The following is a 24,143-nucleotide window of genomic DNA, read 5'->3' as shown; positions in this document are numbered from 1 at the left end:
CATGGAGCAGAGACAGCTGCCCCATCGGCGCACTACAAGTCCTGGCTGGCTGTTAGAATCGGAATTGACCGTGACAACAACTAAAAGATACGAAAGTTTCACGTTCTTCAAAGTGAGAAAAGATGAAACCTGACTGGAAGCAGCAGCAAGTGTATCTGATGCTCCAAACTTAATTCGGTCATACCCCCTCGAGAATATGCATTTATGTTTTGTCCTGGTTATGTCGCACAGAAACGTAGAAGCTTACATCCGCCACAACTCGAATATTAGAACAGAGAGAAAGAGAGAATAATCTGAGAAAAGCACTCATGCTTACAATCCATAATCATGAAGTAGCCTCTGAGGTGTGTTCTTTCGCATCACTCTTCCCAACTGGCTGCTCTGGAACTTTTGGCGGATCATTTGTGACTTCACTCCTCGAAAAGGAATTGCCTTGGCCAGATCTGGAACCTGAATCATGCTCTCCTGATTGCCGAGACGTATTCAATGCATGACAATGGGGGCAATAATACGTTATGTGCGGAAAATCCTCTTTCCTTGCTAGTCCTGCAACGGCGAACCACTTAGTTGTTTGGTTTCCAGGATAACATAGACATACAACACCAAGTCTGTTTTTTTTTTGCAATCTTTACATACCATTATGCATATGGCAGTTGCCACATATGAGAGCATAGCACTGTGATGGATCCTCACCTACGAGCAAGGATGCTATACGAGCAATCCAACCACCACCGTAAGAGCCAGAGCCTTTGTAGTGTTCAACAGCCTTCTGGGCCTGAGAAGGAATTTCTTGGGCACCAACCCCAAACTCATTAGGAGTTTCAATGACCGATTGGGAAATAACAGTGCTACTGCTTCTTGCATGTGATTGTTTCCTGTTTCTTAGCCCAGTGGTTTGAACGGGTTTGGCATCACTGCTTTTCACCAATGGGGCACATGTATTAGGTTCATCTCCAACATAAACTGTCAAACCAGAGTCTGCTCCCAACTTAGAAGCCAGAATTGTTGCTGCTGCAGCCTTTGCAGCAGGATCAAGGTCATATTTCTGAAGACCGAAGGCCAACAATTAGTACAACAACCTCAAAGAAAAGAAACGAGAACACATCATATAAGCCAATGCTTCCAGTGAGATAGACCAAAAAGATATGGCATCACACATGCAAAAGTTACTAATTGCTTAAATTTCGCACAAGCAAAGGACAAATTGAATCATATATATATATATATATATATATATAGACACACACACACACCATGGATTTTCCAGATTAATATGCCATATAGAACATGAGATGGAAGCAATAGTGTGGGCTGGGAATGTAATTTTCTCACCTACTCCCAGTGCCTGACCAGTGTAAAGTATAATGCCATAATTATGTGGAGCTGATACATGAGTCCTAATGTGTGTTGAACTACCCAGCGTGCATAGTGAAGTATCTAGTAAGTGTTGGTGTCAGACATGGACATGACGTGGAGTGTCCTTGTCTTCTAAGCTCCAATTCAATTTGCAAATCATTTCACATATGTAATGCAAATGTGTATGCACATGCATGTACATATGATATTTCAGTATCTAACACATAATCCTAGTTCGGATTCTCATTAGCTATTCACCTGAATAAGCTGTTGTGTATTGTAAAAATTGGTTCTCTCTTTAAGCTCATCAATCTTCGCTTTTCTCTCAGCACGTAGCTTGTCAAGAGTCTTCTGGTCCTTGCGATCAACTACAAACAACAATTTTCGAATTACTTAGTTGAGTGCTCATTGGCATCTACCAAACACAAACCATAAAAAATATGCACATAACTCTAGACAATCTACATTACAGACATACGAACAAAACTACTTCTGAGGTCACAGGCCAATAAAAGAGGCTAAATCTCTAACAAACCCCAAAAGGTCTCAACATGTTTTTTTCCTCTCGGGATGAAAATGCTAGTAAATGTGTTGCTACAAGAAAACCACATGATAGATATAAATGCATATGGGCATGCAATATACATGCAATTATCGTCAGAAATAGATATCTGACATCAACATGGGTTGATCTTTTCATTTCAGGAAGAGAAGGTTCACAGTGGGACAAAGAATTCTTTGATTGGATCCATATGATATTTAGCATGTAATATATATTACCATATATGGTTCTTTCTGATCACATTGATGACTTTAGAAAAAAAAAACATTATATAACCCTGCAAACCATAGGTTCCAGCACGACTTGCAAAAAAGGGTTTCTAAGATTTCAATCAGTTTTAGCTCAGTTCAGCTCCATTTCTATCCAGTTTGTTTCATTGATTTTCCCACTCAGAATACATTTTCTGTCTGAATATTAATGTTATGAATTGAAAAACAAACATGCCATTTTCTGATATGACAGGCACTGCAAAAAAATCACAAGAATTAGACAAAACTGACCATAAAAATATTCATTTTTGCACTTGCAAATCTTCCAAGTGCAAAAGCATTCTCCATATAAACCGTATGAAAACTTAACAGAAGGAAGCACTAAAAGAGCATAGAGAAAATGTAACACAGCTGGAAGATATTACATGAGTGTAAAAAGGTGTACAACAGCTAAACAATATGTAAGTTCAGGTGTAGAGTCTGAGATACTTACACATCCTTGTGAAGCTTACAAGGGTCGAATAAATAACAGAAGATAAACCAGGTAACACAAACATAGGTAGAACTCGTATTGCCCTAATCTGCCAGTTCAAATCTGCTGATCTGGTTGTCATGATGGCATAAACCACTGCTACCACCTGGTACAAATATCAGAAGTCTAAAAAATAAAAATAAAGTACATAAGGAAAATGAATTCAGTGACTTTTATGGTTTAGACCTTAGGCAACAAAGTATTAGAACATACCGAAAAATGTAGCTGAGCTTAAATATAGTCTTTAGACACCAAAGAATCACAATACACAGAAAGACATAATGGGAATATGGAGAACATTTAAATAAAAGATGAAAAAATATGAAAGATCAGTAACATCATTTATTTCAAAGTCATACTTTCAGAAATTTTAAGCAAAAAAAAAAAGGAGAGAGAAAAAGAAAATCATAAATTCAAGGCTGAAAATGGAAAAACAAAGTAGCTAGGCCCTACAATTAACAATCAGAACAGATCATGGAAAATGCTGAAACATGGAGTTTGTTTTCTAACTACAGATTAACTTCAGATAACATTTGATTTCATCAATGGTTATGCATGTAACGAATTCTCATGCTATAGAAAACAAAACTTACACCTGGTGGCTGGTGCTCTGACTGGCAGATAAGCCAACAAGGCATGGGAGATGATTTAGAATGATTATCAAGTATACTTTATAGTATCCATCAATGACAATTCATGGCAATTATTGATCCGAATCACTCGTCTTCTCATCCTAAATATCTCAAATGCATTCTGTGTGATAACAAATCAAACCAAGTCTGATCATCGAAAGTTATTCTCAAACTCATTCTAGTAAAGATAACATTGTCTTTAGCTTTTCTACAAGTAGTAATTCCAGTTAGGACAAAACGTAAATGGATAAATACAGTAATTTACCAATTAGCTTTCTATTGTTCAAAGAGTTCAAAACAAAACTACCTGATATTCTTCATATCTGCCACTATGTTATTTTTATTTAAAGATCCTACACCCAGATGCATCAAATAACATTAAAAATGCTCATAAACAATCATAATTCAATCAATGTATCAGAATCTATTACAGACAGTATAATGCTAAGGAACTTAAAAGTATGAGGTTCCATGGTTGTACTAGAGCAAGAGGCTGAAAAATCTGATAATATCCAAATATAACCATTCATTGCTACAGCTGCCCCTTGGTCATGATGTTTCTCATTCTCCATCAGACTATAAATTGACAGATTCCACAATCATCTGAACATTTTGTTCTTCCACACTCCATTTATTCTAAATCACTCTACAGGTCTGATATATGGTTGCCAACCTGTCAAAATTTTGTTTCAGCCTTTAGTTAAAACAGATATTAATCAAGAACCACAAAGCCTTCTACTGACTACTTGATGTCAAAATTACGAATCCTTTACTACACAATATTCTACCTCCACGACTTCTACCATGTTAATGCAGACTTTTACATATTATTCCTATAATTTCTAGAAAATTTAAAATAAATCTTACAATGAGACCCCTTAGGTTTCACAAAACCAAAAATAGTTTAAATAAAAAACAAGACAAACAAAAAAGATGTAACATATATCATGAATCAACCACTGGAAATTATTTAAATAACTATTTGTTATTTAAAGATGTAACATATATCATGAATCAACCACTGGAAATGACTAGGTTCCAATTTACAAGCATTTTAGTGGCATAAAGCATCAAGAAATGGAAGAACTAAGAAGCATACCATGTAAGTTTGATGCTATTGATTACATGTTTCTAGTAGCTGCTTTAGTGCATCAATTATGAATAATATGCTCCAAAACAAAATTCCAATATCTGAAGGACGCTAGGCTTCCTAGTAACGGTCTCAAAATCGCGAACCTTCTAAACAAAGTACAGCAAACAAGGATTTATATTTCAATCTATGCAGATAGACACCAGCAGTGTCTAACATATCGGATAGACACCAGCACAGGGTTTAATTCTTGCAAGGTATGCCAATAGTACAATATCATGAAATAGAGCCCATGCTAGTTGGGGTCACCCTGGACATCTCTTCTTAGTTTTAACAAATAAGGGTCGTCAGAAATGCGGAAACATATCTTTCCTTGGCCAGAGACGGCAACAGTAATGAGTTTGATCTCTTTAGAGATAGTAACTGCAGTAACTGAACAGTGAAAATGGTAGTAAAACCAGGATGTTCATGCTCAAGGTCACAGTGTGGTTTCCCCTTCAGTCTAGATAAGTAGAACTTCCAAAAACATGAAAATATATCTTGGTTTGGAAGCAGCAAATTCACAGTTCCTGAAAACAAACTCTTTTTTTTTTGGCTCAAAGTTCCTAAGGTATTATCTAGTTGGCATCTAGACCATCGGTGCAAGCTCGCAATGACCCTCACAAGACAAACTTCCCATAAGTAAAAACATTTAACAAAGAAACATAAACTTGTCTGCTTCGTGTGTCATTGTTCTGAAGAGCTGAATAAAGTGGCATGCTGAACTTCCAAAAGCCACCGACTTACATTGAGTCTTCTGAATCATGACTGACTTTTAATTTGGAATAACAAATGGGGAAAGCATGTCTCTCGAAATAACTAGGGAAAAGAATCCGTAACTCCAGGAAAGTCTAGACATCATTTCCTAGAACGCGAGGAATCTAGAAATGGAATCACAGGCTAGCAGAAGAGAAAGGGCCAACTCTTCCTAAATTAGCTATGCAAGATCAGATTGATTCCAAAGTCCCGGAACATAATCGATCTCCTTCAACTCAAACACAAGTAATGTACTATACTCTTGGATCCGATGCCATCTATTGACCACAATCACACGGGTCTCCAAAATCACACAGTTAGAGGAAAGACTAAGCGCCATAAACCTCAAACGTCGACGGACTAGAATATCTCTTAACCAAGATCCACAAACCCCAGCACGAGCTCGAAAAACCATCAGATCAATTCATAACAACCAAAGATGGGCAACGGGAAGTCACCTCAAGGATGACGGAGAAGACGATGACATTCCGGATCATGCGCCTGGAGGACTGCGCCCGTCGCTTCATCCGCGCGTGGACGGCAGCCTCCTCCTTGGACAGGTGCTGCAGCCGCTTCTCGTAGTCCTCGCTACGGCCCCCGAAAATCCACCCCCACAGCCGCGAGACGATCCCTCTCCGCTGCTTCTTGGGCGGTGCTGCCGGATCCTCCGCCCCACCGGCCATCGGAGGAGGGTTTAGGGCTTCGGATCGGAGACGAAGGGAGGGGATTGACACCGGTCAGCAGCAGTGATGACAGGATCTCGACGACGAGAGGAGGCGGAGGCGGAGGTGACGAATGGGATATGAAGAGGACCTGCTGCCGTGTGATCGGGTTGGAACATTCGGTGGGACGGCGAACGTACGCGACTTCTCGCGGTGACTTCATTTCAAAATAAAGGAGGGGGGCGGCGAGCTGGTACTTCCGGGCTCAGACCACGACTGAGGATACGAGTGATGAGTGGGTCCCCGCATCGGGCGGCGCGAATCTCAATGCATCGAAATGTCTTCTCATGCTTTCCCTATGATCCTAATCTCGGAGGTGCGTGAATTATTAGTTGCCGTCATGCTTTGCATGTGACGAAATATGTTTTTGGCTAACCATCACAATAATCATCGGAATTGGAATAGCTAAAAGAAAAGAAACATAACAATCGAATTGGATCGATTGTTATATTCAGTTTACTGTATATCAAAATTTATTTCAACATCTGACTTATGCCAAAGGTGTATATATAGAATAATATTAAGTATGAAGATAAATGTATATATATAGAGAGAGAGAGAAAGAGTACCCATTTATATAGTATCTTATTTATAGTATTGTGGTGCTAGCACGATGTAATTAGGAAAAACATTTGTGGTATAAGATGGGATTCCTCTTACAATTTTGATGCTAGTGCCAGAAATATCATTAGCATATTTTGACCCACTCATCCCACCAAGCACTCAGGAATAAATAAAAAATAAAAAATAAAAAATAATGAGCAATTTGGTTTTGATGATCATGATCTTATCCATGGTTCGCAATACCGTACCGTACCGGTATTTCGACCTGGGCTCGATACTGATACGGTACGGTATATCGAACGGTACATCCAGGTGTGCCAAGTACTGTAGCACTGCTATAGTGCTACAGTGCTATAATGTACTCGGACCGGTACGTGCCGCCCGTACCGGACGGTACAGTTCAGTACTGCAGACCCTGGTCTTATCCACCACTATATCAATGTCAAATGATTTATAAAGTTAATGATATAATCATCATCAATGATTTTGTTAGGATTAGTAAGTATTTTTCAATTCATATAGTCAATACATTTATAGGATAAGAAACCTTAATATAAAAATAAAAATTAGAGTTAGAAAGTATTTTAGGATTATTGAGCTAATATCATTCGATAATAATAAGGAATATATAAATATGCTTTCTTTGTAAAAGAAAGAGACTATAAAAAATAAGATTTAATTATTCTATAAATATTAACTTGTGTTGAGACAAGACTTCTCTCTTATGTTCTAGAGTGAGAAGCTCTAACATCATAAAATTTTCCTCTTCCTTACCTCCTCTCAACTTTCTCACTTCTCTTTTTCTCCTCTCAACTAAAGATCACCCTCCTTTCAATACAACCTTTAATTATAAGGTCGTTCAGAAAAGTAGATCATTATTGATACCAAATGCAGTACCAAATAGGCAAAGGTCTCACATTGGAAGTTAGTTCAAAAGCAAAAGATTCGATTAACAATTTAAATTATATAAATACTTAATTGATAAACACGATAATCAAAAGAAGAATAAATATTATTTACTTACAAAAAAAAACTAGAGAAATTGATAGTAACAAATTTAAAATTTGGTATATTGAAAAAATTAAACACAAAAATAGATACAAATTATTGTTGATAAGGATGTTAAGAATAATATTATAGATATAAAAAAATAAAATTTTAATTTTAATTTTAAATTTTATAAAAAAATATTTTAAATATTATTAGTGTGTATGCCCCGAGTGGGAGCCTCAATACAACTAAAGGCTAACCCTCTCCATCACCCTCTACCTTCTCATTCCATGTTTTGGTTGATAAAATGATCTTAGTATTTTGAAGAGTTACAAAAGAAGGTGCGATGTCAGGTGATGATGTTGCCCAATTAGACTAAGGTTGTAATTTAGTTCATTTTTCTAAATAATTAAATTATTTAAAACTATAAACTGATTAATCAAACTAGATTAATCGACTTGGAATCGATTCGATTGGGTAGATCCGAATCGGTTTCGGTTCGGATTATGTTACTTTAACTGAACCAAACAAAAGAAAAAATCGATTTAATTCGATTAGATTTTTAACGATTCGATTCAATCTACTTACAAGAGCTTTAAATGTTTTTGCATAATTTGTTTCGATAAAATCGATCATATTATTCCTCTAGAAATGCACTTGTTGGAGGACAACTCGAGCTCCACCATCAAACAAACTCTCTTGGAGCTTATTGAGCTTGAGCTCAAGGGAAATTATGATACCCTCCTCGACCCCAAATGGATTTAAATTTAGTCCTTGTATAATAAGATTACTGTCCTTAATAGATAGCCCCACCTACAATAGTAGTCTCACACTAAATTTTGTTAGATAAAGCAAGGTGATAAAAATATCAAAGCTTAACATAAGAAGAACCAAATTGCCTATATCCAAGAGGATGATGATGATTCTGTCCTTAACAACACTGACAATATCATCTCATCTTTCACTAATTGATTCTCTAAACTTTGGGCTTCCCTTGCATTTGTGAGGTTTTTCAATTGATCACTTTGTCTCCCTTGTTCAAACTCTTCTCAGTCGTATGCACGCATCTATGCAAAGCTTTCTCCTTTCTAGAGTCCAGGCCAAGGGTTTAATATCAATTTTTTAAATTATTTTTGGGATGTTGTTAAGGACTCCATGCTCCGATCTTTTTTCTCCTTTCATTCTAGTATTCTCTCCTAAGGAAGAACATATCCTATCTAAATCCCTTTAAAAAAAAAAATTAATCAAGTCACGGACTTTCAACTTATGACTCTTTATAACGTGATCTACAAGTTTGGGCTCCCAAGTCATCCCACACCAATACCATGGTGACAATATGCTTTATGTTAGTGAGATAGAGAGTTAGAGCTTTACCTGAAGTGGAGGCAGAGAGCTGTGGTAACCAAGCAAGGCAGTGTTTTGGCTCCTTAAATGCCTCCTGACATTTCTCTGTCTATGGAAAACATTTTGAGTCTTTCAATGCCTGAAAGAAAGGCAAGCACTTATTGTCAAAGTGGGATAGGAATTGGCTAAGCACCGTTATTCGTCTCGTTAACTGTTGCACTTCCTTCACTAACTAAGGTGGATGCGAATAATGAATCAAGAAATTTTCTTGAGCTAATTCCGAAAGTACACTTGGACAAGTTGAGGGACATGTTGAATCTCTTCGAAACCTGATACATCTTGACCAAGTCCACTCGATGTGAGTTAGCTATTAAAAATATGTCTTTGACTATCATATTGTCCACATACACCTCAACGTTCCTCCTAATTTGATGCTTGAAAATCTTATTTACCATCCTTTGATATATCGCTCTTATATTTTTTAATCCAAATGACATGACTTTGTAACAATATATATCTTAGTCCGTGGTAAAAGATATCATTCTAATTTGATTATATCCCGATAATACGTTCATGAAGACGAGGAGTTCATAGCTTGAGATAGCATCAACTAGCTAATCGATCCGGGGAAGAGAGTAGATGTCCTTCGGATATGCTTTATTGAGATCGATATAATAAATGCATATTCTTTAATTTTCATTAAATTTTTTAACTAATTCAATATTAGTTAAAAATACCTCGATGTTTTCCTTGAGAAAGTCGATGAGCTGCACTCCTCCTCGGGAAGTGTCACCCCGATCTTAACAACATAATCGGGATGAACCTTGTCTAGGGGTGCCTTAACTAGTGACCCTATTAGCTTTGGATGTGGGAGGGACTCAGTGAATTCCCAATAGTCTAACGATGGTGCCTTAGGCCGGGCATTCTTTGGTAGGGAGATTATTGTCAAATAGCACTAGAGAGATTTCTTTGGATTGTTTCTCAACTCATCGACATCGGTCCTTATTGAAAATTTCATCACCATGTGATAGGTTGACACCATAACCCATAGCTTGTTGAGTATGGGTCGGTCTTGTTTACTTCACTACGGTGACTTCAAGGTCGGAGCTTATAGTAGTCGCTTTTGCCATAGCCTCTAGTGTATCTTATCGCATTTCCTTGAGATCATTGCTTCCGTAGCTATGTATTGGTTGACTCTCTAGAGGACCTCAAGTACCGTTACCAGTGGCCTCTCCACCATTGACCAAAGAATGTGAAAGGGCCTGAACCCTATCATGAAGGCTTGAACCATGAGTGATAGATGAGCTTCTTGCACAACTTATATTTCATTAGTGAATTGAACAACAAAGTCGAAGAGTGTCTCTTCCTCTCCCGGCCTGAGTTCGAGCAGCATCGTCGCAAATGACCTCGAGTGTATATTCTTAAGGAACTAGAGCTCATGAGAGTGTATATTCCTGTGATATCAAACACTCCTTCTAGTGCCAAAATGTCAGAGAGTGTTGTCATCGACGTCTGAGTCAACCCGATATGATTCAAACCCAAAGGCGCAAGAATGTTCGAAGTGGCTCCATGGTGGGGTTTTGAGGTCATGAGGTGCCACCTATATTAAGACTACTATTGGGAGAAATTTTTCAACTCGATCCCTTGAATGTTCAAGTTAGTCCGAGGTTCATTTTGGGATGTGGGATTTTTTTTCTCGAAAGAAGAACCTCTTAAAAGATTAGCTTTTATACCTAATCTACTGATAGGACACCTACAACTACCCAATGTCAATTTTTGATATTTTACCCACGTGGGTGATGACGAATATACTCTTATCTCCCTTAGACAACAGTACATATAAATGAAAGGCCACTATTTTTTTTTTTTTCATACCAATCTCGCCGATATATTCTCTACTTGCGGTAGAAGTCAAACTAGTGCTCGGTGCACTAACTGGCCGTATCTTCCACCGATATGGTCTTCAGCTCCATGTACATCTCCACCTGTGTTCCGCAATCTCATTCATACCAAGTATCAGTATGCATTCATGTATTTAACCGATATCTGTCATTATAACGGATGTCGATGTAGTGTTTCAATGCGTGATCATCACTCTAAGATGCCCAATCAGACGCGAGGCTGAGTCCACGTTCACGCATCGCAGACCACGTCAACCTCATCGGAGAAGCAAGTGGTCCGAGACGAATCCCGGCCCTCCGTCCCACCACGTAAGACTAAATCTAACCCTTCACCCACGGCGTTAGACAACTTCCTGGCACCACGAAACTTTCCTCTGAATACCGTATCGACGTGGACGCCAAAAGCCCGTCCATGTCAGGAGGCTCGGCACTGATCGCCGGCCACCCGGCCCGCGTGGAGCCGTTCCAAATGACGACGACGACGATGAGAAAGAAATAGAAGAAACGCTTTAGTTTGACGTTTTCTGTTTGGGCGCCTCCCTGATGTCTCCTCTAGTCTTGAACACCCCGCGTTCTTCGACCTCTATCCATCTCGCTCCCCACACGTACGAGGCGAATTAAACTCAATTCTACTTGCAAGCCGTCTCCCCAAACCCAACAATGGGAGAACAGTATGCCAGAGACGCCCCCCTCTGCTCCGATCCTCATCCCGATCCTATGGAACGTCTCCAAGAATCAGCAGCTCACGATCATCCGCCCGCGACTGCCCTCCCCGCTGCGGGAGATGACGTGGTCGAAGGAGAGAAGAGTGCGTACCAGAAAGAGGAGCGGCTCCTCTGTCCGCTGTCGCACCTGCCACAGCCGGAGGCGCCTCCGGGGCTCACGAAGGTGCGATCCACCGGGCCGGACGACGAGCGCCGCCCCATCGACCGCTCCGTTTCCCTAAAGTCTCCCGCCGCCACCATCGACGTCTCCACGATCGGGAAGTATCTCCGCGACCGTGGTAGTGTCTTCTCTGCTGCCATCGCGAAGCGGATCTCCACCCTGAAGGAGCCACCATACGACGGCGGCAAGTGCGATCCTTCCGGGTCGATCACCGAGTTCCACGTCTCCGGGCTCAAGGTAATCGTGCTGCACAAGGGCGAGAACGTACTGGAGGAGGCCGAGACGGACTTCCGCGAGATCAAGGGCCGGGTCAGCTTCTTCTCCCGCTCTGGCTGCCGAGACTGCGGCGCCGTCCGGTCCTTCTTCAGGGACCGGGGCATCCCGTACGTGGAGATCAACGTGGACGTGTTCCAGGAGCGGGACAAGGAACTGGTAGAGCGGACGGGGAGCCCCGCCGTGCCTGCGATCTTCTTCAACGAGAAGCTGTTAGGGGGATTGGTGGCGCTCAACTCGCTGCGGAACTGCGGGGAGTTCGAGCGGCGCCTGCGAGAGATGGCCGGGGGACGGTGCCCGGAGGCGGCGCCGCCGGTGCCCGCATACGGGTTCGACGACGAAGAGGAACTGCGGCGTGAGCGGCCGGACGCGATGGTGGCGATAGTGCGGGTGTTGCGACAACGCCTTCCGATCCAAGACCGGATCATCAGGATGAAGCTCGCCAAGAACTGCTTCTCCGGCGGCGACATGGTGGAGGTGATCATCAGCCACCTCGACTGCGGCCGCAAGAAGGCAACGTCTCTCTCTCTCTCTCTCTCTCTCTCCATCATGAATGCCCTCATTATCGTTCGATTATAATTAGACGGTTCGGATAACGAATTCGTGCGACTGTCGGGGCTTGAGGTCCCGCACCATCGGAAGCCTGCAGTCCGTTAGGAGGCGGGTCCCACTCAGGTGGCGCTTCCAGTCGTCACCGTTGCTCCGATTGGAACCGAACGGTGAAGTGGATGGACCCTCGGGTTCAAAATGTGAGCCGGAACGTGAGGCCCACGTGGTATACGCGGCACGTGTCAGTCACACGTCTGAGGTGTCTAAAAAAAAAGCGTTTCGTCGCTTTAGTTATGGGGGAATTTGGGCCGTTAGATATCTTTCCTTTCTTATGCACTTATAACGGGTCGGTGGTTGCGCTAAAGGCGAGTGAAGGGAGATGGGCGGAAATGGCTTCCGGTGGATTGGTTCCCTCTGATATTTTGGGGGTCAACTTTTGGTGAGAGAATTCTTAGTTTGCCCAATAGCTAGATGAAGCTGCTTTGTTGATCAATTAGGCACTTACTGCAAAATAACTTATTCGTCTTGTAATATAAAGTAGATTAGTAGATAGATTTCATATAATGCCGAGATAAAATTATTATCTTTTCTGGGATTGCGTCATCCATAATCCGACTGTCGATTACGACACTAAGAAATACTTAATCAATATGTTCTTTGTTTCTCATAATTTTGTTGATTTTTTATTTTATTTTAGTTTAGGATTATATCTATTTTAGTAAAGAACACATATGAGTCCTCATCCAAAGGGAGATACCCATGCATGAACATTAGTCATCGGTATTTCTTTGGTTCTATTTGATTGCTGCCGCCGGACGCAATAAGAATGGCCGCGTCAATGTGCTGCAGCTAAACTAATATGGTGCTCTAGAAGAAACGTTTTGATGGTGAGACTCAATTGTCGCCGTTTCTTATCGAAGACAGTATTTTTGTTTATTTTTTATCAGTGAACTTTATCTTGAGCTTTTTATTTATTTTCTTAGTATATAATGTCAATTCGAGCGGGCTTCACAGCTTTTTAATTAACTCCTTTTTGAGTTCCACATAACAAATTCAAAGCCTATGTATTCTATTCGAGTTTGCTATAGTGAAAACCAGAGCAATCTAATCTTTCATGAAGCTCTATGTTGTCATGGTGTATTAAATTTGTTTGCATCTGATTCTCTGTAGGCCGTCGAGATTGGTAGAGAGCTCGCCAGAAAGCACTTCATCCATCATGTATTCCGGTGAGTCCTGCATCGCATGTATTCATGCTAAATCATTATGGGATCTTTAGGTTCTACTGTGATTCATTGTGATTTTTTGGCTGATATTGGGACTGTTTATATAAATTGAATGATTAATACAGGGAGAATGGCTTTGAGGATGGAAATAACCATTTCTACCGTTTCCTGGAGCATGAACCAGCAATTCCTAGATGTTTCAACTTTAGAGGATCGACAAACGACAATGAGCCCAAGCCAGCTGCCACAGTCAGCCAGAGGCTAACTAAGTTAATGGTTGCCATACTTGAAGCCTATGCATCAGATGATCGATGCCATCTCGACTATGGCCGTATCGGTGCCAGCGAGGAGTTCCGAAGGTACGTTGACTCTTAGTGTAGCTGTTTCAAAACATGTAAGTAGAGAAGTTAGGATCTCTGTTATTGTGTCTATATTTGCATGTCCTGAACAAAACCATTATACTCTCCTGTTAGCTTTGTTAAGCAACCAAGATAATGTGCCGTGTAGAAACATTAGGTACTAAAAACTTTTATATACGTTCCAATAAATGCATATATGCTTTCCTCCCCTACTCGCTTAATAGATTTTCTTCGAGTCAAACATACATTATGATATAGTTGATTTTGGATTGTCTAGAGATCAATTGGGAGTCAATCTGATTTCTTCATGATGTTCGATTATTGTAAAACATTATGTATTGGAAGTACTTGTGCAATTCCTTTTATAGTGAGTGTCTAGGAGGGAGCTTTATATAGTTAGTTTAGCGAGAAGTAATTATAACAACCCAATGACCTTGGGTTGTTATACTTGTTTGTTATATTGGTTGAAACTACCATTAGTTGGAGCTACCATTAGGTGATTTAGCTAGTTTGGGATGGCCATGTGTCGATTAACAACTTGGACATGTGGTGAAGGGGGCCATTGCTAGGGCTAACGAGTTAGCCACATAGACGAGCACCACGGATAGTTAGTCGGGAAGATGATGGAATATTTGAGTCAAGCCATTTGACTTGGTAGGTCCAAATCGGGTTTCTTGATTTAGTGAGATCAACTCGGTGGGCCCAACTCGATATGTTCCCAACAGGATATGGTGGCACACAAAGACACTACAATAGGGCATGGCAGTGCATAGAGGCCGATAGGCCACGTGTGGTGGCAATATGAGCTGGAGAGGCTAAGCATAGTGAGGCACAGAGGATCGATAGGGCTACGTGTGGTGGTGCCATGGGTTAGATAGGCTAGGCACAGTGATTCACAAAGGGTCGATAGGGTCACGTGTAACGACCCTAGGGATTGGAGAGGCTAGGCATGGTGATGCATAGAGGGCTAATAGAGTCGTGTAGTGGCGTCGGGCGTCGAAGAGGCCAGGCATGGTGATGCACAGAGGGTTGATAGAGTTGCGTGCAGTGGCGTCGAGGACCGAAGTGGCTAAGCGTGAGATGCACATAGAGCTAATAGGGCTACATGTGATAGTACTAGGGACTAGAGAGGTTAGGTACGGTGGTGATGCACAAAGGGTCGATAGGGTCATGTGCAGTAGCATCGACGATCGAAGAGGCCAAGTGAAGTGATGCATAGAGGGCTAATAAGGTCGTGTGTGGTGGTGCTCGGGTTTGGAGAGACCAAGTGCGATGATACATAAAAGGCCAAAAGGGCCACGTGTGGCGATGCTAGGGCTCAAAGAGGCCAAGCACGACGATGCACAAAGGGTTGATAGGGACGTGTGTGGTGGTGTCGGGGGCCAAAGAGGCTAGGCACAGTGATGCACAAAGGGTCGATAGGGCTACGTGTGGCGGCATCGAGGGCCGGAGAGGCAAGGCATGGTGATGCACAAAGGGCCAATAAGGGCACATGCCACACATGCTCCTTCCTTTAGCAAGCGGGAGAATCCGAACAGATCAAGAAAGGTCTGATAGTTGATCGTATGCTGAGCCCACTCGCAATCATAAGAAAATATGACAGTGGTTTCTTATTGTGTTGCCTTTGCATAGATCACGATAGATTCGACATGATTTCTCTAATGATCCGAATAACCGTTGAGCTATTAGGATTGCCCTGCATGTCTTGGGTCACGCTAGATGATGCTGTATGTCCCACTCTTCTCGAGGCATTCGAGAGTCGAACGGATGGCTGGTCAGATGAAGCATCATCTTTGACCTCTATAAATAGTGTCTTTTATTGCCCCAGACATTCCCTATCTTATCTTGCAACTAGAACTTCTGTAAACAACACCTTAAGTGCTTCACAACAACCTCAACTTCTAAAGGTCTGCAATTTTATCATCAACCTCATCCTCTAATACCTTGGACTTGGATAGGTTGCCAACCTCATCACCACCCTTGATATAGGTAGTAGAAGTTTTAGTTTCGGAAGGAGCTAAGTCAACCATGCCGATGGAGGCTGCCCCCTCCCCATGGAGGCAAATCCATCATGCAGTGTGGCTTTGCCACCTACGATGGAGTCCTTTGACTTGGATTCGGTAGTGTCAATATTTGATTTGGATATGCTCTAGAAGGTTTATCAGATATCAATTAAGTTGGAGCTTGTGCCTACTCAGCCAAGTGATCAACCATACGTGTCATGTCACATGTTTTGCTTAAGCGCAAGTGCATTAGAGATGGGGCTTCGTTTCCCCCCTCCCCCCACTCATTCTTTGTTGAGGTTTCAATTATTGGAAGTTCTCACTTGCCCAGATGGCGTCGATTTCCTAACACTTTCTTATGATGTTTGTCAAGGAATGTGTGAGGGTCTGGATTTTCCCAATGTTGACCCTCCTATTTACTTGCTATAGTCTGTGCTTTAGGGGGGTCAATATATTACCTCCCTACTTAACCTAGCTATCATGTCAAGGGTGCTCCCACCTCCTACAAAAGTTGGAAGAGGAGATATTTTTTTATTCTTGTGAGAAAAGTTGGTTGATCAACTTAGATTGGTCCAATCAAATGTTTTCTAATATCGCCCCGAGATTGCATAGGATAGAAAAAGGGTGGACCCTGTATGAGTCCATCACCATCTTACAGATAAGCAAGCAATAGCTCGTTAATGCAAACCTTGCCATTCTTTTTGCCAACAATCAATAATTCGACGATGATATAGTAGTTGGCCTCTTTTAACAATTCTAGAAATGTCACTAGGGGTTGACTGATGACTTTGTTGAAAAACCCTTAAAGGTTGGAGACCACCAATATATGCATTGATGAGAACATAGGGGGTTGGATCTGTGATTTGTCAAACTTTGTCGACGAACCTCCTTGTTTAACTTTCTAGGCTCTTTTTTTGTTCGTGACGCATAACTAGGAGAGAAGTTGTGGGCTTCTTTACGAGCCTATAGTTAATGAAACTGAGCTTGAATTCCTTGGCTAATTGTCTGAAGGATGAGATTGACTTATGAGGGAATCTTGGCAACCCACTCGCATACTACCTTTGTTAATATCACTGGGAAAGTTCAACACATTGGAGATTCGGGTCGTTGGGGTTTGCTTGAGGTGGTCCTATGAGATTTCTCTAAGACATAGTGTTCGACCCTTCTCCTAGTACCAAACTGTTAAAGTTGATTTTATGTTGTTCAAAGGCCAACTGAGATCCAACTTCATTCCTTCTCGAGACGATTATTGAAAAATTCGTCAAGTTGATGGTCAAATCCCTATAAAACTAAGTCGGGGGTAATCCCGAAAATATCCCTCCGACGCTCAAGTCATTATTTAAGTTAGACAAGTTGGACTTTATTTATTATTATTTTTATGTATTGAGCGTACCTGTACAATCCCTTTTATAGTTGATGCTTGAGACAAGAAACGGTTAAAAAACCCATTGACCTCGGATTGTTATGCTTATTTGTTCCGTTAATTGAAATTATCGTTAGTTGGAACTACCATCAAGCAGTTTGGCCAGTTTAGGTTGCCATGTGTTGATCAATAGTTTGGACACATGGTGAGGGAGCCTTTGCTGGACAGATGGTAGAAACAATGATAATATGAAGTGCTGACACATTGTATGTTATAGAAGATAGTTGGTCAATGCTTTTGATGCCATTAGAAGGAAGGCTTTGTTTGTTTTGTCGATTCGGGTGAATGCATACATTTTGGGTGATAAGTCCCTTGCCTCATCTCACTTTTAAGTTCACAGAGTTGCCTACAATTGACTTGGTCTTAAGTTGAGACTGACCATGGGATAATTTTTTTTCACCTCGGATCATGTCATTTGTAATCTAATTCATGGTTGTTTCACTCGTATGTTCCCGATTAATTACCTCTACAGTATAAGCTTGATTGTGAATTTACAGGTTATCTGGTTATACCTGCCAAACTTAGTTTAGTATAAAAGTTGCATGAATTTGGCCACAGTTGTAACTGATCTTTTTCCTTTGGCTTTGGTAAATTGAGCAGATATGTTAACCTGGTCAAAGATCTGCAACGGGTCGACATTTTTAGCCTGTCAGCTGATGAGAAGTTGGCCTTCTTCCTGAACTTGTATAATGCAATGGTCATTCATGCCGTCATAAGGATCGGCCGACCAGGGGAAATCGACCGAAAGGTTTTCTACTGCGACTTCCAGTATGTCGTTGGAGGCTATCCTTATTCACTTTCCTCCATCAAGAACGGCATTCTACGTTCCAATAGAAGGCAACCTTACTCCTTAGTGAAGCCATTCAGTGCTCGTGACAAGCGATTGGAGGTACACGCTTCCGTTCCCTCTTCACTATTTTGTTTACTGATGAATCCAAGCTGAAGTTTACTCTTGTTGCAATATTTTTAGTTGGCTCCTGCAAAGTTGAACCCTTTGATCCATTTTGGCCTATGCGATGGAACCCGTTCGAGTCCAACATTGCGGTTCTTCTCTGCCCAGGGAGTTGAAGTAGAACTCAGGCATGCCGCAAGGGAGTTTTTCCTTGGTGGAGTGGAGGTGGATCTTGAGAAGAGGGTTGTCTATCTCACCAAGTTCATGAAATGGTCAGTTTGTTTCATCTATTATATTAATATTCATTCAACATCTGGTGCTAAAACACAATTAGTTTAATGTCTAGCCAAAAATCACAGTTGCCTATCATCTATGAACTAGCCAGGCCATTAGGTCCAAAGTTCTCCAGCTTTGTTATGTTTCTTAGCTTTAGTGGTGCTTATCTCTGGCAGATTGGTCAGCTTAGAGAAACCCATAAACTTCCTGAACCCTCTTAACAATACAACACCAAGTCCACTGGAACTTTATGCTCAATCTACTATGAGTGTTCTGTCTGGTTTATATGCAAACGTGTAGTATTTTGATGTTCAGAAGACATTGCGTTTACTCAACTCAAATTTTATTGGACAGGTATAGCGCTGATTTTGGACAGGAGAAAGATATCCTTCACTGGATACTGAACTACATGGATGTTAATAGAGCTGGCCTTTTGACTCATCTTCTCAACGATGGGGGTCCTATCAACATACTCTACCAAAACTATGATTGGTCCCTGAATTGTTGAAGACCCTCAATTCCCCAACTCCACATTTGCCCTGCAGCCGAAGGTGCCGACTTAGACTTCATTGCTTAAAGAGGTTCCAATAAACCAAGAACATAGACGAGAGATTAGTAGTGTTATTATATACGTGCACATTCATTACGACAGTGCGAGGTTTGCTGGTGGAAATTTTCTGTATTGCTAGCCACCATTAAAGCATTTCATTATGCCATGAAGCCGTATGGCCTTCTCACCCACGATGGATCTACTTATGTCACCACGATGCCATCTTTTAAGAATGGCGAAGGATTTAGTGAAATGGTTCGAGTTCAGGACACCCGATTCCACTAATCCTCGCTCACGTTTCCAGACGGCCATAGTTTGATTGTTTGAATTTAGTGTTGTGTGTTGCGCGTCTAAACTGAATCCGTACTCCTCCGGCGAGACAACGTGGGTCAGCAGAATTCAAAACCATCTCGAAATGATGACACGGGGATTTGGTGGCCCTCTGGACCGAACCGGCGTGATCTCTACGGTTCAATAATTTATTCGCGATTCAAATGCCTAATATGACCGGTTCGGTAATTCAATTGCGTATACCTTGTCAGCCTCTTTGCGGGATTCAGACCGGGTCGGCTCTTTCGGTTCGACGTTCACCTGGCCTTCATTAAAGGGGGAAGGGTTAGGGTTTCATTTTCCTTCCACGGAGTAGTGACCGAGAGGGCGACATCATTTCACTCTTTTCGGCGGCGCTGCGTCGGATCTTTGGTATGCCTCTCTCTCTCTCTCTCTCTCTCTCTCTCTCTCTCTCTCTCTCTCCCTTCCTTTTCTGTGGATCTTTTTTTGTCAGGGCGTCTTCACTCGACGTTGTTGTTCGTGACTAAGCGTCGGTAGATTTCTGTAGATTTCGTGTTAAGGTCTGCATTGTGTATTCTTGTCCTCGATTAATACCATTAGGAACTCTGGAAATCCTTTTTATAGTTATTATCGTTGGAATCAGATGGCATTTTCTTGACCTGCTTTTATTTGCTCAAATGGATGGACTGTGAAGTTTGAATCGATGGTTATTTTGAAATCATTGGAAATATCCATCCTTTTTGCGTTGCGGCTTACAAAAGCTTGTGGGAACGGCTACTATGCTTCACTTGTCTATCCAAAGGCTGTTTCTTTAACTTGTGATCCTTTTGTCAGATAGCATGGGTACTGTCAAATAAAGGCTTTTTCTTCACTGGCTTTTTTATTGAGATTCATGAGTTGCCATCTTATTTTCTTACTGAAAAATCACTTACATCCTTTGAGTACACAAATTTTGCGGAATCTTTTGATGTGTTACACTATTATGATGTTCAAACCAAGAATAAATGAGGTATATTTTTGCTAACTGACTATTATGTTTAGTTGAAATTGTCCAACAATATGTGAACCTGTTTTGGCAATAAACTTTGTTTCTCTTACTGAGTTTTTCATGATTTATTCATTTATATTGGGTCTCACTTGTGGTAAATTGAAGGTAAGAGGAATTAAGAGTTTAAGATGGTTCAGATATGTCTAGTTGTTAGTATCCCTCAGAGGGAGCTGAATCGATCAACATAGGAGAAAGAGAAACAAAGAAGGCTATATGCTTGGACTGATGGATGTCGTGCCTCTTGATAGGGTCATTACATTTGATTTGGCCGTTTAGTTATTGTGATGGCTCTTGTTCAGCTCGACCAACAACTTGTATTTGTGGCAATGAAGATTGTACATGACTTGGTTATTTGAATTGGTGGATCGTGGCTCAATAAACTTATTTTCATTTGTTACTTTGTGAATAATGATTATTCTCATTTGGCTCAACCAACATTTTAACATGCACTGTTGACAACAAAGTTTGTTTTAATCTCTTCTTAAGAAGTGACTTACAATTATCTTCTTGAAAGTAGAAGTTTCTTACAGGTGGTTTTGAAATTAAGTTAAAGTCCACATTGTCTTGTTCTTCTAAAGTAATGTTCCTCCAGCTTATTTCATTGTCAAACACTTGAGCATTGTAGTAAGACAAGATAAACTGTTAAAATATAGTAAAAAAGAAAGGGCAGGCGATGCTATGATTTTGTCCCAGCAAGCATAATGGTCAAAATGGGTCAACTGATCAGTATTTTGCCCTCTTTTGAATTGCTGCTTCTATGTATTTTCATCCATATGTTACTAAGTTCCCTTTATTATTATTTTTCAGTGTTTGGTCTCAATTGGTGACCCTTGCACTCCTAGTGTCTCTTATCTGCATTGTCACATGTTTATTTTCTTTGCTTGATTCGCTTCATATGATTTCTTTCTATCTTTGTCCTACCTGCTGAATATGTTTTTCGTATAGGTGTACACGTTGTGACCGCATTACCACTTTTGTGATATTTTGTAAAGCTGAAGTTAGGATTTGGACATGGATGCTGCTGCTACTCAAGATTTTCATCCTCGTACGTTCTCAATTAAACTATGGCCACCAAGTGCAAGCACAAGAACGATGCTTGTGGAAAAGATGACCAAGAATCTCTCCTCAGAATCAATTTTCTCCAGGAAGTATGGCCTTCTGAGCAAAGAAGAGGCTTATGAGAATGCTAAACGGATTGAGGATGAGTGCTTTATTGCTGCCAGTGAACATTTTCAAAAGGAGCCTGATGGTGATGGAAGTTCTGCAGTCCAGTTCTATGCCAGGGAGACCAGCAAGCTAATGTTGGAAGTACTTAAAAGAGGCCCTGAACGCAAAGAGCATGGAGAAGTGGTGGCAGTTGATAGGCCTGTTAAACCTATTGAAACTGTGTTTGATATTTCAGGTGGTAGAAGGTCATTTATTGATGCTGATGAAGCCAGAGAACTTCTTAGCCCACTAACTGAGCAAGGAAACTCATACAAAAAGATTTGTTTGAGCAACATAAGCTTCGGAATTGATGCAGCCCATGTTGCAGGACCTATATTGGCATCTCTCAAGGGACAGCTGACGGAAGTAAATCTATCAGATTTTATTGCAGGAAGGCCAGAGGATGAAGCTCTTGAAGTCATGAAGATATTCTCATCAGCCTTGGAAGGGTGTGTTCTCAGGTATCTGAATCTGTCTGACAATGCATTAGGTGAGAAGGGTGTTCGGGCATTTGGGGCACTTCTGAAATCACAAAATAGCTTGGAGGAGCTTTACTTGATGAATGATGGAATATCTGAGGCAGCTGCCAAAGCTGTGTGCGAGCTAATTCCATCAACTGACAAGCTGAAGATCCTGCATTTCCATAACAATATGACAGGAGATGAGGGTGCTATTGCTATTTCTGAGGTCCTGAAACATTCTCCTCTGCTGGAAGATTTCAGATGCTCATCGACCAGGGTGGCTTCTGAGGGTGGAATTGAATTGGCCAAGGCACTGGAGACTTGTACTCATTTGAAGAAGCTAGATATCCGTGATAATATATTTGGTGTTGATGCTGGGATAACCCTGAGCAAGACGCTTGAAAAACTTGTTCACATCACAGAAATCTACATTAGCTATCTGAATTTGGAAGATGAGGGGGCCATTGCCATTGCTAATGCCCTGAAACAATTTGTACCTTTTTTGGAAGTTTTGGACATTGCTGGCAACGATATCACAACAAAAGCTGCTCCAGCATTAGCAGAGTGTATTGCTGTCAAGAAGTCACTCAGGACACTGATCTTGTCTGAGAATGAGCTGAAGGATCAGGGTGCTGTTCTGATCGGCAGAGCATTGGAAGAGGGTCATACACAGCTCAAGGAACTTGATGTGAGTATCAACATGTTAAGGAGGGTCGGGGCTAGATGTTTGGCGCAGGCAGTGTCAAATAAGCCTGACTTCAAACTTCTGAACATAAATGGCAATGCAATTTCAGACGAAGGCATTGATGAGGTGAAGGAAATACTTAAGAATGGTAGTAATTCTGTGGATGTACTTGGACCATTGGATGAGAATGATGTGGAAGAGGAAGGCGAAGATGGAGAAGAGGAGGAAGGAGAAGGAGGTGCTGCCGCAGAAGGTGAAGGCGAATTGGAGTCAAAGCTCCACCATCTCAAAGTCGAGCAGGATTAGAAGATAGTATTGACTCATTATCAATTTAAGCACTATGTCTAGTTTCCTTTGTCTTGGCTTGGCAGACGACAGTGACACATTTTCTTGTTTGTTAACTGTCAATTGTACCTCTTGACTGAGGCTTAGCTGCTGCTGCCGTGGAGCTCTGCGACCATTTCTTTGCACTGATATAGACAATGTTAGGGGGCTTGATCTCTTTCATGTCTTGTGTTATCAAGATGTCTTGTGTTATCAAGAAGAAGCATTTAGTAGCAAGGTGTTCATCTGGGATTATTTTGACCCTTTGCTCTGCATGCTTTTATCTTTCCCTTTATGAAGATGTTGGAATCGTGGAGCATTCAAGTGTTTTTCTCCTGTCACCATATTCCCATTCCAGGCGTTCCTCGATTTCACCAATCGTTGTTTCTGAACAAGATTTCGGGTGACCAAATGAAAGGTCACCTCTCTCTCTCTCTCTCTCACAGAAATTTGATCTGAACTCCATTATATCTGGTATTTTTCTTAGGCTAATCGAGACTTCTTCTTCTGGGTTGTCTACTTTTAGTGGCACCAAATCGTAAGAATTACACTTATTTTTCCTATACCTTTTGCTGTGTAAATATTTCGATTGAGTAATATTGAATTAACATAGTTTCAGAATTTTTTTAATGCCAAAATATTATAACAATTTCATAATTTCTTGGTTGCTAGGGCAAAAGAATTCTCATCTTATAATCTTGAAAGCCTCTTGATGTTGTCGAGCCATTTTTTTTCTTCTTTTTGTATATATCCACGTTGATTCTAGGATAAAATTCCTAACTTCTGCTAAATTGAGCCAAGCTAAGTTTCACATATGATGTTATCCTCTCCATCTATTAGGGTCATCAATAATTCTCTTTTTATCTGTCTGTACATTCTTTTATTAGTTACTTAGCTACTTGATTAATCACTCATTGTATGACTTGAGATGACCATGACATTAATATTTAGTATGATTTGATTGATATTTGTTTTATGATTATACTATTATGTTTAGC

At 41.0% G+C, this 24,143-nt stretch overlaps 3 protein-coding genes across 7 annotated transcripts; 2 read left to right on the top strand and 1 right to left on the bottom strand.

Annotated features, from left to right (window-relative positions):
• Positions 1 to 88: 88 nt before the first annotated feature.
• LOC103970161 (uncharacterized protein At2g24330) lies at positions 89 to 6,043 on the bottom strand. 3 transcript variants are annotated; one of them, XM_018820261.2, is made up of 6 exons: positions 5,635 to 6,043; positions 2,621 to 2,765; positions 1,615 to 1,724; positions 637 to 1,045; positions 317 to 546; positions 89 to 214 (listed from the first exon to the last, which is right to left on the bottom strand). In XM_018820261.2, the coding sequence occupies exons 1-5, from the start codon at positions 5,857 to 5,859 to the stop codon at positions 326 to 328; spliced, it is 1,110 nt and encodes a 369-aa protein (XP_018675806.2). In that variant the 5' UTR covers positions 5,860 to 6,043; the 3' UTR covers positions 89 to 214; positions 317 to 325. The 3 variants fall into 3 exon arrangements, with proteins under 3 accessions (XP_018675806.2, XP_009382099.2, XP_064944974.1); XM_009383824.3 differs by having other exon boundaries at positions 89 to 546; XM_065088902.1 differs by having other exon boundaries at positions 89 to 546; positions 694 to 1,045.
• Positions 6,044 to 11,094: 5,051 nt separating this feature from the next.
• On the top strand, positions 11,095 to 19,300 carry LOC135596774 (uncharacterized). 2 transcript variants are annotated; one of them, XM_065088901.1, is made up of 6 exons: positions 11,095 to 12,332; positions 13,575 to 13,630; positions 13,753 to 13,986; positions 18,013 to 18,301; positions 18,383 to 18,576; positions 18,935 to 19,300. In XM_065088901.1, exons 1-6 carry the CDS (start codon positions 11,358 to 11,360, stop codon positions 19,086 to 19,088), a joined length of 1,902 nt encoding a protein of 633 aa, XP_064944973.1. In that variant the 5' UTR covers positions 11,095 to 11,357; the 3' UTR covers positions 19,089 to 19,300. The 2 variants fall into 2 exon arrangements, with proteins under 2 accessions (XP_064944973.1, XP_064944972.1); XM_065088900.1 differs by having other exon boundaries at positions 11,097 to 12,368.
• Positions 19,301 to 19,677: 377 nt separating this feature from the next.
• On the top strand, positions 19,678 to 23,469 carry LOC103970159 (RAN GTPase-activating protein 2). 2 transcript variants are annotated; one of them, XM_009383821.3, is made up of 2 exons: positions 19,678 to 19,832; positions 21,415 to 23,469. In XM_009383821.3, the coding sequence occupies exon 2, from the start codon at positions 21,481 to 21,483 to the stop codon at positions 23,125 to 23,127; it is 1,647 nt and encodes a 548-aa protein (XP_009382096.2). In that variant the 5' UTR covers positions 19,678 to 19,832; positions 21,415 to 21,480; the 3' UTR covers positions 23,128 to 23,469. The 2 variants fall into 2 exon arrangements, with proteins under 2 accessions (XP_009382096.2, XP_009382097.2); XM_009383822.3 differs by having other exon boundaries at positions 19,687 to 19,832; positions 21,462 to 23,469.
• The last annotated feature ends 674 nt before the right edge of the window (positions 23,470 to 24,143 follow it).

This window comes from Musa acuminata, chromosome BXJ1-11, assembly GCF_036884655.1.
Source record: "Musa acuminata AAA Group cultivar baxijiao chromosome BXJ1-11, Cavendish_Baxijiao_AAA, whole genome shotgun sequence".
Lineage (NCBI taxonomy): Eukaryota > Viridiplantae > Streptophyta > Magnoliopsida > Zingiberales > Musaceae > Musa > Musa acuminata.
Note: the sequence above shows the minus strand (reverse complement) of the source record. Positions and strands in the feature narration are given on the sequence as shown.

Coding starts and splice junctions, on each gene's coding strand:
- LOC103970161 (XM_009383824.3), bottom strand. CDS start 5,859: ATGGCCGGTGGGGCGGAGGATCCGGCAGCACCGCCCAAGAAGCAGCGG. Junction 1,725..2,620: donor TGTAAGCTTCACAAGGATGT/GTAAGTATCTCA, acceptor TGTTGTTTGTAG/TTGATCGCAAGGACCAGAAG. Junction 547..636: donor CAACTGCCATATGCATAATG/GTATGTAAAGAT, acceptor TCGCCGTTGCAG/GACTAGCAAGGAAAGAGGAT.
- LOC135596774 (XM_065088900.1), top strand. CDS start 11,358: ATGGGAGAACAGTATGCCAGAGACGCCCCCCTCTGCTCCGATCCTCAT. Junction 18,302..18,382: donor CTCGTGACAAGCGATTGGAG/GTACACGCTTCC, acceptor CAATATTTTTAG/TTGGCTCCTGCAAAGTTGAA. Junction 18,577..18,934: donor CTCACCAAGTTCATGAAATG/GTCAGTTTGTTT, acceptor TTTATTGGACAG/GTATAGCGCTGATTTTGGAC.
- LOC103970159 (XM_009383821.3), top strand. CDS start 21,481: ATGGATGCTGCTGCTACTCAAGATTTTCATCCTCGTACGTTCTCAATT.